At 41.4% G+C, this 13,906-nt stretch overlaps 1 protein-coding gene across 2 annotated transcripts in view; it reads right to left on the bottom strand.

Moving 5' to 3' along the window:
• Positions 1–13,906, bottom strand: part of mmp28 (matrix metallopeptidase 28) — a 56,174-nt gene that overhangs the window by 15,229 nt on the left and 27,039 nt on the right. For both annotated transcript variants that reach the window (XM_060905817.1, XM_060905816.1), the window contains exons 4-5: positions 8,585–8,806; positions 6,696–6,941 (exon numbers count right to left, since the gene is read on the bottom strand). In XM_060905817.1, coding sequence (XP_060761800.1) covers positions 6,696–6,941; positions 8,585–8,806 — 468 coding nt within the window. The remainder of the gene's footprint in view (positions 1–6,695; positions 6,942–8,584; positions 8,807–13,906) is intronic.

Below are 13,906 nucleotides of genomic sequence, written 5' to 3'. Positions count from 1 at the left end.
CCTTTTTCATTTAAATGCTCGGTAGTTGAAAAAAATCATTGATAGACGAGATGAGATGTCAGGCCTGATATATTGACACCGGGAAATGCCGTGGATGGCAGGCTAATGTGGCCTACCGGCGCACTGTCAAGTAATCGTTATCTATATCCACTAGGGAGGGCAGTTTAATTATTCTTCAAAAGGGCTCTTATTTGGAATTATGACGAAAGTAGGAATTTATCATAACTACCAGGATAAATCATTTGGGCACGAGTCTTGTTGAGGTCCAGGGTCACCGCAATCAGAGTCAGCCGAGTCGCTGTCCGATTCCGAGGCTGCACGGTCAAACCAGTGAGCCACATTCACCGATTGCTTCGCAACGGCCATAGGTTCATACATGTATGGTTTCACCTCTCGATATTCAATTTGGAGAGTTCCTACTTCAAAATCGCGATCGCTTTCAGACATTTTACACAACCTCTCACGACCAAAGTCCGTACACGTGTGCTCGGTTCGCAAGTAAACACAGAACTGCTCCCAGTCTGTTTGGCTTGAATGACGTCATGACGACTGCCCCCTGGCGGTAAAAGTGTGCGTAAGTGAGATGTAAACAAACCTTCGGAACTTACGCAAACCAGTATATTTTAACTGTTTTATTCAATTTTAGGGTGCAAATTAGATACCAGGAAGATTGAATTCGCTTTTTGGGTCGTTCTTCTAGAAAATAAAGTTGATATTCTACATTCCACCTCCGACCCTTGCCTATGACCTTTAAGCTTATTCCATTTCTGGAAGGCAGCTCCAATCCTGGCATACAGGAAACAAGAGGCATCTATTTCATCGTTTGTAATGGTGTAGCCAAGGTATTTGAAACTTCGCACATTCTTTATTTTATTGTTACCGACAGTTATCAGACATTCCTGATTCTTGACTTCATCGTCGACATTGAAGGCCATTGTCTCAGTTTTGCTGTATGACATCTGCAACCCAAACCGTGTGAACGTTTGGTCATAAATTTCATGATGTTCTTCAGTTCCTGGACAGTTAGCAAAAATGACCTCATCATCTGCGTGCAGGAGTTCAGTGATGTGAGTGACACCAGCTGGTGGGGCCTTCTTACAATATTCCCTCGGTGACACTTCATTAGGTATGTAGTACTCTACTCTAAGGCCTGCTTTTGGATGTTTCTTCAGTACTTCATTGCGTGCAATTCGTACCACAAAGTCCAAAAAGTTGAAAATGAGAGGCAACTCCAAGGCTCCTTGGCGGCACCCTGCCAGCATCTCAAAGAATCATGTGCTCCCTTTAATACAGGCCTTTGTGCTGGTGTATAATGCACATAATACGGATACCAGGTGGGGGCACTTGAGTCGGACTTCTAAGCACTTGAATAGAGCATCTCTCAGAATCCAGTCATAAGTGGCTTTTAGGTCTACAAAGGTTACATAAATCAGGGTTTTGGACTTCCGTACATTCTCAATCAACTGGCGTAGAATATATATAGCATCTGATGTTGACCTATTCACTCGGAAGCCAAATTGCGATGACAGCAAGATGTATTCATAAACTTCCCTGATCCTCTCAATGACAATCCCGGATAGCACCTTGGATACTGTCGCAACTATACTCAGCCCTCTATAATTCTCCGCAAGCGACTTGAGCCCCCTCTTATGCAGACATGTTATGCTAGCTATCAGCCATTTGGACAGCACTTGGAGACTTGCCCATATTATTCCAATCAGAAACATGATATAGTTCAGCAGTCCCATCGACATCGAGTATTTTAATTGTTCTGCATATATCTTACCTGTCCCCTGACATTTCCCATCCTTAAGTCTCTCTGATACGATATCAGTTTCTCTATACACTGTCCGTGAGAGTTAAAAGAGATACAGCAGTGTGTGTAGAAAGGGTGTAATTTGGGTTCAATCTGGAGTCTGGATGTTGTTAAGATTGCCAGCTTGTGGATCCAGAAAGAAGAATGAGGCCCAGAGGCGTTGGATACAAGCATGCAGCGAGCTCAAACAGGCAACAAGCATCATGAGGATGAATAAAATAAAATTAGGTTTGAGTCTGAATGGAAAATTCCTCTCCTCCTGTCCTCTTTCCAAATACCATAAGAAATTCAAACCTAATGTTAAAGTGCACTGTTTCATGCCTTGGAGCAGCTCTTCCAGTCAAAATACAGTGTGATGTCACATTTAAAAGAAGTTGCAGGTAAAGATTGCCATTCGAACCTCCCACGTTGTTTCTTGTGTACCTATCACATAAATGCCATATTGCAAAATCTAAAATTCCCATTCAAAAATTTCTAAGCCCAGACATCTCTTAAAATGTATCTTCTTTATCAGTGAGGCATTGCCTAGTATGATCTGATAGTGCCTGCTTTCCCAAAAGCACACACAAACATCTCAGACTGTGTCGTAGGAAAACCTGTTCTTGTCTGAGTGCTTATAGAAAGATAAAGTGTTTCCAGTCTGCTTGACTGCCAGAGACAAGCCTGAAAAATCTGATGCACCAGCAGACTAAAGAAGACAGCTAAGAAGACTGCATTCCTTCCTGAGTGCTTCAGGACTGACAGATGGACAAGCAACACATGTGGAAACCTGTTTCATAAATGCTTACCAAGTTTAAAACAATCATTCGTGTTGCTTCAGTCAACTCATTCATAAATTGGTGTGAACATCTGTGTCTCCTACATGGAGTTGATGCTACATGGAGCAATTGGGTCAAAATCAGTGACAGAAGAATATGGTGGAATAAATTAGTATTAAGTGATGTGAAATTTTTCCAATAATTGCATTCTAATGAACTGTATTTATCATGGCTTGCATTTTTTTGTGTTATTTTTTAAGAACACACGTCCAGGGTTGGTGGCACGGTGGTGCATTGGTTAGCACTATCACACAGTTGCCTCACAGCAAGAAGGTTCTGAGTTCAAACCTCATGGCAACTGGGACCTTTCTGTGTGGAGTTTGCATGTTCTCCCTGTGCCCGTGTAGGTTTCCTCCCACAGTCCAAAGACCTACTGATCAAGTCAACTGGCTACTCTAAATTTTCCACAGATGTGAGTGTGAATCGTTGTAGATACGTTGGCAACCTGCCCAGGGTGTACTCCACCTCTTGTCTGAAGTCAGCTGGGATTAGCTCCAGCTTCCACCACAACCCTCATGGATAAGCAGTATAGATAATGGATGGATAGATGGAGGTCTAAGGTTCCAAGTACAATACTGAGCTCAAGTTAATATCGGAGTTGCGTTTCACATGTCCTCTCCATCTTCATGTGGGTTTCTTCTGGGTTCTCCAGTGTCCTCCAACCTCCCAAAAACATGAATGGTTGGTGGATTAGCGATGAAGAACTGCCCCAGGTGTAATTGGCGCATCCAGGATGTATTCCCACTTCACACCCAGTCAGTGTGGTAGTCAAGTCACTGAACCTTGAGTCCGAGTCCAGTCTCGAGTCCCCAGTCTTCAAGTCTGAGTCAAGTCCAAGTCATTAAAGAAAATTTCAAGTCGAGATTGAGCTGAGTCGAGTCCGAGAACAAGATTCCAACTGCACCATTTGACAGTGGCTGTTGCTGCCTTTATCTGAAACTGTTTCTGCTACTGTGTTGGACTAACGTTACTGCTCGACTGCCCCCATTTTAGTTAATAGGCTACAGATAAAAAGCTTCTTCATTGCTCAGCAAGCCCCACCCACTATCAACAGGGCAAATAACATGAGAGAGGGTTAACACTAGCTAGTTCATCGGTCAGCAAGCAAGCCCCGCTATCAACAGAGCAATGAACATAGCGTGTCACTTCCTTCTCTGGGTGGAGTCTGGCCAAATGGCGATTGAAGTTCGAGGTTGTCCCCGTCGTCTTCTTGATAGTTCTTCTACATATGGAACACACAGCAATGCATTTTTTTCCCACTGCACGAGAAGTCTGTATAAGCAAAGTGGACAGTCCTAGGGGGCTTCTCTCTAGGCATTTTAGCGCTATTAACGTTAGTTTGTTCCTGAACATGACGTATGAACAGGTGAATGTGCATTCTCTTGCACAAAATTAGTATAAAAATTAATGTAGATATAAATATCTTATGCCAAATTATTATGGCACATTACAAAAAATTAAGAAAAAATCTGAGTCCTCATCTCTAATTTACGAATCTGAATGCAGTTAATGCACGAGACCGAGTCCAAGTCTGAGTCATGAGACTTAAAATTAGGGCATGAGTCAGACTCAAGTCCAAGTCCTGGACACAAGTACTGCAAGCCTGCACCTAGTATTTCTGGGATCGGCTCCAGATCCATGTCGATCCTGGTCATGATAAAGGCTTTACAGTGGTGCTTGAAGGTTTGTGAACCCTTTAGAATTTTCTCTATTTCTGCATAAATATGACCTAAAACATCATCAGATTTTCACACAAGTCCTAAAAGTAGATAAAGAGAACTCAGTTAAACAAATGAGACAAAATATTATACTTGATCATTTATTTATTGAGGAAAATTATCGAATATTACATATCTGTGAGTGGCAAAAGTATGTGAACCTCTAGGATTAGCAGTTAATTTGAAGGTGAAATTAGAGTCAGGTGTTTTCAATCAATGGGATCACAATCAGGTGTGAGTGGACACCCTGTTTTATTTAAAGAACAGGGATCTATCAAAGTCTAATCTTCACAACACATGTTTGTGGAAGTGTATCATGGCATGAACAAAGGAGATTTCTGAGGACCTCAGAAAAAGTGCTGTTGATGCTCATCAGGCTGGAAAAGGTTACAAAACCAGCTCTAAAGACTTTGGACTCCACCAGTCCACAGTCAGACAGATTGTGTACAAATGGAGGAAATTCAAGACCATTGTTACCCCCTCCAGGAGTGGTCGACCAACAAAGATCACTCCAAGAGCAAGGCATGTAATAGTCAACAAGGTCACAAAGGACCCCAGGGTAACTTCTAAGCAACTGAAGGCCTCTCTCACATTGGCTGTTGTTAATGTTCATGAGGCCACCATCAGGAGAATGCTGAACAACAATGGTGTGCATGGCAGGGTTGCAAGGAGAAAGCCACTGCTCTCCAAAAAAAACCATTGCTGCCCATCTGCAGTTTGCTAAAGATCACATGGACAAGCCAGAAGGTTATTGGAAAAATGTTTTGTGGACGGATGAGACCAAAATAGAACTTTTTGGTTTAAATGAGACACATTATGTTTGGAGAAAGGAAAACACTGCATTCCAGCATAAGAACCTTATCCCATCTGTGAAACATGCTGGTGGTAGTATCATGGTTTGGGCCTGTTTTGCTGCATCTGGGCCAGGACGGCTTGCCATCATTGATGGAACAATGATTTCTGAATTATACCAGCGAATTCTAAAGGAAAATGTCAGGGCATCTGTCCATGAACTGAATCTCAAGAGAAGGTGTGTCATGCAGCAAGACAACGACCCTAAGCACACAAGTCGTTGTACTAAAGAATAATTAAAGAAGAATAAAGTTAATGTTTTGGAATGGCCAAGTCGAAGTCCTGACCTTAATCCAATCGAAATGTTGTGGAAGGACCTGAAGCAAGCAGTTCATGTAAGGAAACCCACCAACATCCCAGAGTTGAAGCTGTTCTGTTTGGAGGAACGAGGTAAAATTCCTCCAAGCCGGTGTGCAGGACTGATCAACAGTTACCAGAAACATTTTGTTGCAGTTATTGCTGCACAAGGGGGTCACACCAGATACTGAAAGCAAAGGTTCACATACTTTTGCCACTCACAGATAGGTAATATTGGATCATTTTCCTTAATAAATACATGACCAAGTATAATATTTTTGTCTCATTTGTTTAACTGGGTTCTCTTTATCTACTTTTAGGACTTGTGTGAAAATCTGATGATGTTTTCGGTCATATTTATGCAGAAATATAGAAAATTCTAAATGGTTCACAAACTTTCAAGCACCACTGTATGAATGAATTAATGATCAAAATCTTGAATATTTTTCAGTGCCCTGAATGTAAGAAATATTCTCATGTTATGGACTCTCTCCTCAACAGGAAAACTGTGGTTTCTGGAACCATTTACTCTACCACAGATTGCAATTACATCATTGTCGGTACCACATAAGATTTTTTAGCAATTTGTTCCCTTACACACAAGGTAGACTTCAGGCTGCCGTGATTACAATAGCACAGTGATTTGCCATTCTGGTCTGGGCTAAATGGTATGATATATCCTCTTCAGGCGGCACGGTGGTGTAGTGGTTAGCGCTGTCGCCTCACAGCAAGAAGGTCCTGGGTTCGAGCCCCGGGGCCGGCGAGGGCCTTTCTGTGCGGAGTTTGCATGTTCTCCCCGTGTCCGCGTGGGTTTCCTCCGGGTGCTCCGGTTTCCCCCACAGTCCAAAGACATGCAGGTTAGGTTAACTGGTGACTCTAAATTGACCGTAGGTGTGAATGTGAGTGTGAATGGTTGTCTGTGTCTATGTGTCAGCCCTGTGATGACCTGGCGACTTGTCCAGGGTGTACCCCGCCTTTCGCCCGTAGTCAGCTGGGATAGGCTCCAGCTTGCCTGCGACCCTGTAGAAGGATAAAGCGGCTAGAGATAATGAGATGAATGAGATATCCTCTTCATTAATGGGTGTAATATGAGGTACTATGTCAGAAAAAGCTATTTGGTTACCACCTCAATCATTTAGCTGACTTCACTATTGATTGTGCTATCAACCTGTTTGCTGTCCCATAGATTTTTACCATATAATTGTTGCACAGCTGTAATGTCATCCCAGCTAAGCAGAAGACTGCGGCCAAGTTTCTTATAGTATGGTGACATGAGGGCGTGGCGGACTGGTGAGTGCTCTAATCCCAGTGTGTGGCCAATTTCATGAGCAGTGACCAGGAAAAGGTTATGACCTTTATGGCTGCTCAGAGACCAGCGCTCAGCTTTATCAAAGTGAGCCTCACCCCGGCATGGGAAAAAAGCATGCGCTAGTGCACCACCTGAGGGAAAAAAAACACATATGGCAAAACCTGTCAGAGAAGGAAGGTGACATCATCATCATCATCATCATTAACTGCACTGCCATATTATTAGACATAGACCACGTTAGTACATTTTTAATCTAAGTGAGTATAATTGTTGGCTTGCTAATGAATACAATAATATTTAAAATTACACTGGGAAAGTTATAGGCAAAAATCTAGCTAAATCAGTGACAAAAGTAACAATAGGTTGTATTCAGTCATGTGACTTTGCTTGCAAGTTTACTTCTGGTGAATGAAGTGGTGGTCAGGCAAACCAATTCCAGACTGCAGACAGTTGATCTGGATAACGTCATCCAAAAATCCCTGTTCAAAAATTAATATCTCACTCAGTCGACTTGCGCCTGCATGTTACATTCCATCTGTGGACTTTATGCAGTAGCCCACCAGAACCAGAACCAATTTGGCTGCCGTTTTGCAAAGAGCTAGTGAAACCGTTTCCAATTATTTTTGCAGTTTAGAGGCCAATACATGGTCAAGTTACCCTCAGAAAGTTGCTCTTTGTAATGGGATAGATCCTTACACGTTATCAAAGAAGGATTTTTCCTATGAGCTGGAAAATGGTCCATCTGTTGAGTTCCCCAACATCTCAAACTACCTGGTGTTGCAGACGTTATTCTACACAGACAAACAGATGAAAACCTGGAAGAGCATGGAGGTGTACAACATTTTATATGTGGCTGGGTTAAAGACCTGGGTATCTGGACACTACAAGATGAATCCTGTTTCGTTTATTCCCGGGTAAGTAGGAGTTTGTGGGCTTTTTGTATGTGTCTTTGTGATGGTTGCTTGGACACTACAAGTTTTAGCATCGGGTGTAAACAAACTACAGCCACTCGATTCTCAGTCCTCCATGCTCTTTTCTTCCAGGTAAATCATTCACAAAGATCCACAGAAACACATTCCATTCCATTACAGTACATTACAGGCATTTAGCGGACGCTCTTATCCAGAGCAGTTGGGGGTTAGGTCCCTTGTTCAAGGGCACTTCAGCCATTCCTGCTGGTCTGGGGAATCGAACCAGCAACCTTTTGGTCCCAAAGATCCACAGAAACCTCTTTAAAGACCTGGGTATTATGTGTATTATATACTCATTAGTTTACAATATGGCGAACACAATGAAACAGTAAACAAAAACACATCTGAGGACTTAAGTGTCTCCTGAACTTCAAAACATCATGAAATTACAGAAAATGGTGAGAAAAGTCATTTGCGAATCCAAACGAAATAAATCAGAGGAATTTACAAACCTTTCACGAAGTGATCACTACAAACTCGAGTGTTCTTTGACTCAGCTCCCTTCCATCGCAGTGAAAGGTTCAAGAGCCACCTTTCTCATCGTCTTTTGGTAAAATCCTTTACTCTTTCACACTTTTTCACTTCACAGAGAACCCGGAAGAAACTTTTACCAGTTTCACGGTTTGTTTGATTCAAACAGCCCAAAACAATGCAAGCATAGGGCATTTTAACGACTAGCAAAGCGCCTCTGCGATAGTAATGCTTTGTGAACAGTGAGCTTAGCTGACCACCACTTCATGTCTTGCATATCTAATGAGGCGGATGTGACATCAGACCACCTATACATTTAATATGCATTGTACCTGGGCCATCAAATGCATTACTGGTGCCATCGTTGTGCTCTCCTTCGTAGAAAGCCAGACGGATATCTGTCGGACCCTCACTCAATTCATGGAAAACCAATCCTGAAACGTTGCTCCAGAGCTGGAAAGCCGTTTGCACTGCCAGCCGCACAGGACCCTGGGAGAGATGGCGTGGCCAGTTCACTATCTGGTATGTCAGGTGTTGCTTGTACCATTTCCCGCCTACAAAAGAAAGAACACTGGAAGACTCCAAGACCTCATCTTTAATCATTTTACACACATAACAGCTAGCGGTAATTCTAACAATACCTGCAAACACCTCAGTGGCTCCATTATGCAAAAAGAAACCCAAAAACTTCCCAAAGTTCTTATAGTAGAGTTTATGATTTTTTAAAGGGTGTTAAAATGTACATTTTGGATGAGCTGGTTTGTTTTATAATAACACCAGCTGGCTGGCATCAGGCACTGACACGAATATGGACCAACATAACATGCCTTTGCTGCATTCCTGGTGTATTACAAATCCCAGGAGTGACAGGTGGGATTTACAGTTTTTACTGTTTATCTCTGAACAAACTCAGAGCTTAGGGTTTAAGCCAGGTTTACTAGTGAACCTTTAAAGCAGCAGTTTCTAACACATATCAGTAAGTCTCACAAAATCTGTGAACATATATGATGCACCTTAAACTTTATTATTCGTGCTTCATACTAGCAAACATTATTCAATTGAATGAAGGACACCAAACATCGGCGCTAATGGGTGTTACACATAAAACTACTCACTGCGCCAAAACCACAAGAATCCAGACATATCTATTTAAATTCGTGCAAGAATCTGGAGCATATATGGAGATCTTTTAACAATGCCGTGATTGGAAAATACCCAGCATGGATCTCATCATATATATATGGGTTGTACTTTGAAATATCCATGTCTGGATTCTGTGGCATTTTGCACAGTGACTGTGTCTGAACAATCTCTATTTCAACACATGGTCATGTGGTCATACACTGTTAAATTCTTGAATTTGATTGGTCAGAAGGTGCTGATTAATTTTTTAGTATAGAAAAGACTTTGATAATAGTGTTGGTAATAATACGCTATCATTCCTATCAAAGTCAAAGTCTCTCTTGTGCCAGGACGTGGTCTTCCCAGGCAGTCTCCGTCCCAGTACTAACCAGATTGGATGGCACCAATCTCTGTTTCTGTAGCCCTCGGCCTCTTGCCTATTACATAGCTAAGGTTACAGTGGAGGGCCAGTCCTCTGGTAACTGTCAGTTTGACTCCCTACTCACATCTGTATTGCAGCATGTCTCACCAGATACCAGGTGGTAGCATTTTTATGATGGTCTTTGGTATGACCTGACTGCAAGTAGAACTCGTGATCTCCTAGTTGAGAGGCGGGCACAATCACTAGGCCAGCTTGTAGTTTATCAGTTCTATAGTAACAGCTAAATCACAGAGACTTGGATAGGGTCTCTATATAATCTAAGTCTCTCATAATAATCAAATGGAAAATGTTTTTTAATTGTTATTTAACAAAGTAAAAATTCTAATCTTTATTATTGTGAAGCTTCTCATAAAGAGATGGTTATTTAACATTTTTGGAAGGAGCCTCCAGTGTCAGTGCTTTGTGACAATCAGAAGGAATTTTTCGAACATATGAAAGTCTAAGGACAGAGGGTTTTACGTTGTTTTTTTTGTGGTTTTGCAGTAAATAACCATCTTAACTTCAAGAGAAAGTGAAGGAATGATTGTCTATAGCTGTTATAACATTTGTGATAACAGGAATGCAACATTAAATGCACCTATAAATGGATAAAAAGTATGATGTGGGCGGCACGGTGGTGTAGTGGTTAGCACTGTCGCCTCAGAACAAGAAGGTCCTGGGTTTGAGCCCAGTGGCCGACGGGGGTCTTTCTGTGTGGAGTTTGCATGTTCTCCCCGTGTCTGGGTGGGTTTCCTCTGGGTGCTCCGGTTTCCCCCACAGTCCAAAGACATGCAGATTAGGCTAATTGGTGGCTCGAAATTGACTGTAGGCGTGAATGTGAGTGTGAATGGTTGTTTGTCTTTCTGTGTCAGCCCTGCGATAACCTGGCGACTTGTCCAAGGTGTACCCCGCCTCTCGCCCATAGTCAGCTGGGATAGGCTCCAGCTTGCCCGCGACCCTGTACAGGATAAGCGGTTATGGATGAATGTTTTGTTGTATAACAAATTGAAAAAAAAAAACTGTACTCATTGCAGCAATGACAGATTAATATACTGTATACAGTGGTGCTTGAAAGTTTGTGAACCCTTTAGAATTTTCTATATTTCTGCATAAATATGACCTAAAACAACATCAGATTTTCACACAATTCCTAAAAGTAGATAAAGAAAACCAAGTTAAACAAATATTATACTTGGTCATAATATAACGTCTTGGTCAACGTTTATATTTTAACCTGCTTTTTAAATCCTTATTTGGCATTGTTTTTGTGTACAAGAAGTCTCCTTCCTGGGATCTTCTGAACTAAAATACACACCAGCGTCCATTCTCTATGGAATACGCTTGGTTTACACGTGGTTTAAATACGCTATGTAAACCAAGAAGAGCTTCTCGCAGCAAGATCTGTAAACAAGTTGCTTAATATACACCAAGGTTTACGTGACTCAAATGTAATCACATGCTTCCCAGCCAGCAAAACAGCACACTGGTCAGAGGTATAGTTTGTGTCTTTGTAAATAAATTTGGCCCATATCACTGGCTTATTTACATTTTTTAGGCAATATGGTGTTCAAAAACCACTAGAATTAAGATGGGTGACCTTCAACCTGCTATGAAGAGCACTGAGAATTAAATGGAGAGAAATAAATGCAACATAATACATGCATGCTTTGTAAGAGAGTCCCAATTACACTGTTAGAGCTCAGCCACCAGATATAGAAAGTAATTATTTCAAACTGAGTCACTGAGATGTCCCACAAGGGATTTTGTGAAAGTCTAGTCCTTTAAAATGAGCTATGGGAAAATGAAGGTCATAGAACAGAAACAGGAAAATCAAAACCACTGCAAAAATGAGTGAAGCTATAAATGTATTTAAAATGATGTGGAAATGTTTGATTTAAATTTTAATCTTGCCTAGATTATTTTTTGCAAGGATCAGGTTAGTTAAGGGTGAACAACCCTGGTGGAAAAAAAAACAGTCAGTATACTATATAGTTTTCATTTTTAAAAAATTGAGAATTAGCGAAGAATTGATGGGATATGAAATTTGGTTCCTTATTGTTCCTAAAGGAGATTTATTCTGAACCCTCCCTGACAGAGCAACACTATGTTATAGGATTCGCAAAAGTCTTTTAGAGAACCCCAGAGTGACAAACAGAAGGAACCTTACTCTGGGGAAGCCATGGCCTCATGGTTAGAGCTGCAGCTTTAGGACCAAAAGGTTGCTGGTTTGGTTCCTTAGCCCAGCAGGAATAGCTGAAATGCCCTTGAGCAAGGCACCTAATCCACAACTGCTCCCCAGGCTGCTCTGGGTATGTTGTATGTCACTCTGGATAAGACACATGTAGTAGCAACTACTTCATGAATTTTTTTAATGACAAAATTGAGAATATCCGACAAAAAATTCAAACTACTAATTTAAGGTCAGACAATGTAAGTGATCCTGTAGTTAACAATATAACTGTATCAGATCAGCAATTAGAATGTTTTACTCCCCTTAGAGAAATTGAATTACTTTTCATTAATTTCGGCATCAAAAGCCTCAACTTGTGTACTAGATCCCTTACCTACACGTCTATTCAAACAGATAATACCTGAAGTAATTGAACCGCTTCTAAAAATAATAAATTCTTCTCTTACAATTGGCTATGTACCCAAATCCTTTAAACTAGCAGTTATCAAACCCCTGATTTTGATCCCTGTCAGCTGTCCAATTATCGGCCAATATCAAACCTCCCCTTTATCTCCAAGATCCTTGAAAAAGCTGTGGCACAGCAGTTATGCTCAGATTTACATAGGAATAACATCCATGAAATGTATCAGTCAGGATTCAGACCTCATCATAGCACAGAGACAGCTCTGGTTAAAGTAGTAAACGACCTACTGTTGGCGTCTGATCAGGGTTGTGTCTCGCTGCTTGTGTTGCTTGACCTTAGTGCAGCATTTGATACCATTGATCATTGGATAGACTAGAAAATGTTGTGGGAGTTAAGGGAACGGCCCTCTCCTGGCTCAGGTCTTATTTAACTGATCGCTATCAGTATGTTGATGTAAATGGTGATTTTTCTAGACATACTGAGGTAAAGTTTGGTGTTCCACAAGGTTCTGGCTTGGGTCCACTGCTTTTTTCTTTATATATGTTACCTCTGGGTGATGTTATTCATAAACATTGTATTAGTTTCCACTGTTATGCTGATGACACACAGTTGTATGTTTCTGTAAAACCTGATGAGAGACACCAGCTTAATAGAATTGAGGAATGTGTGAAGGAGATTAGACACTGGATGCTTATTAACTTCCTTCTGCTTAACTCTGACAAGACTGAAGTACTTGTACTCGGACCACATGCAGCTAGAAGTAAGTTTTCTGATTACACAGTAACTCTGGATGGCCTTTCTGTTTCTTCACGTGCAGCAGTAAAAGACCTCGGAGTGATTATTGACCCCAGTCTTTCATTCGAAACTCACATTGATAACATCACCCGGATAGCTTTCTTTCATCTCAGAAATATTGCTAAAATAAGAAATTTAATGTCACTACATGACACGGAAAAACTAGTTAATGCTTTTGTTACCTCCAGGTTGGATTATTGTAATGCCTTACTGTCTGGATGTTCCAATAAGTGCATAAACAAGCTCCAGTTAGTTCAAAATGCAGCAGCAAGAGTCCTTACTAGAACTAGAAAATATGACCACATCACCCCTGTCTTATCCACACTGCATTGGCTCCCAATCAAATTTCGTATTGATTATAAAATACTACTATTGACCTTTAAAGCACTGAATGGTCTCGCACCACAATACCTGAGTGAACTTCTGCTCCTCTATGATCCGCCACGCCTACTTAGTTCAAAAGGTGCAGGCTATCTGCTGGTACCTCGTATAGTGAAGGCTACATCAGGGGGCAGAGCCTTTTCTTACAAAGACCCACAGTTATGGAACAGCCTTCCAAGTAATGCTCAGGAATCAGACACAGTCTCAGCATTTAAGTCTAGGCTGAAAACATATCTGTTTAGTCAAGCCTTTTGTTAATGGTGTTTGAGAGGTAAAGGTGTAGATCAGGAGGGTCCTCAGACATAGAGCGTTTTGGTAAACTGGGATGTATGGATGCTGTC

The sequence above is a fragment of the Neoarius graeffei genome, chromosome 23 (assembly GCF_027579695.1).
Source record: "Neoarius graeffei isolate fNeoGra1 chromosome 23, fNeoGra1.pri, whole genome shotgun sequence".
Lineage (NCBI taxonomy): Eukaryota > Metazoa > Chordata > Actinopteri > Siluriformes > Ariidae > Neoarius > Neoarius graeffei.
The sequence above is the reverse complement of the archived record's forward strand: the minus strand, read 5'-3'. Positions and strand labels throughout refer to the sequence as shown.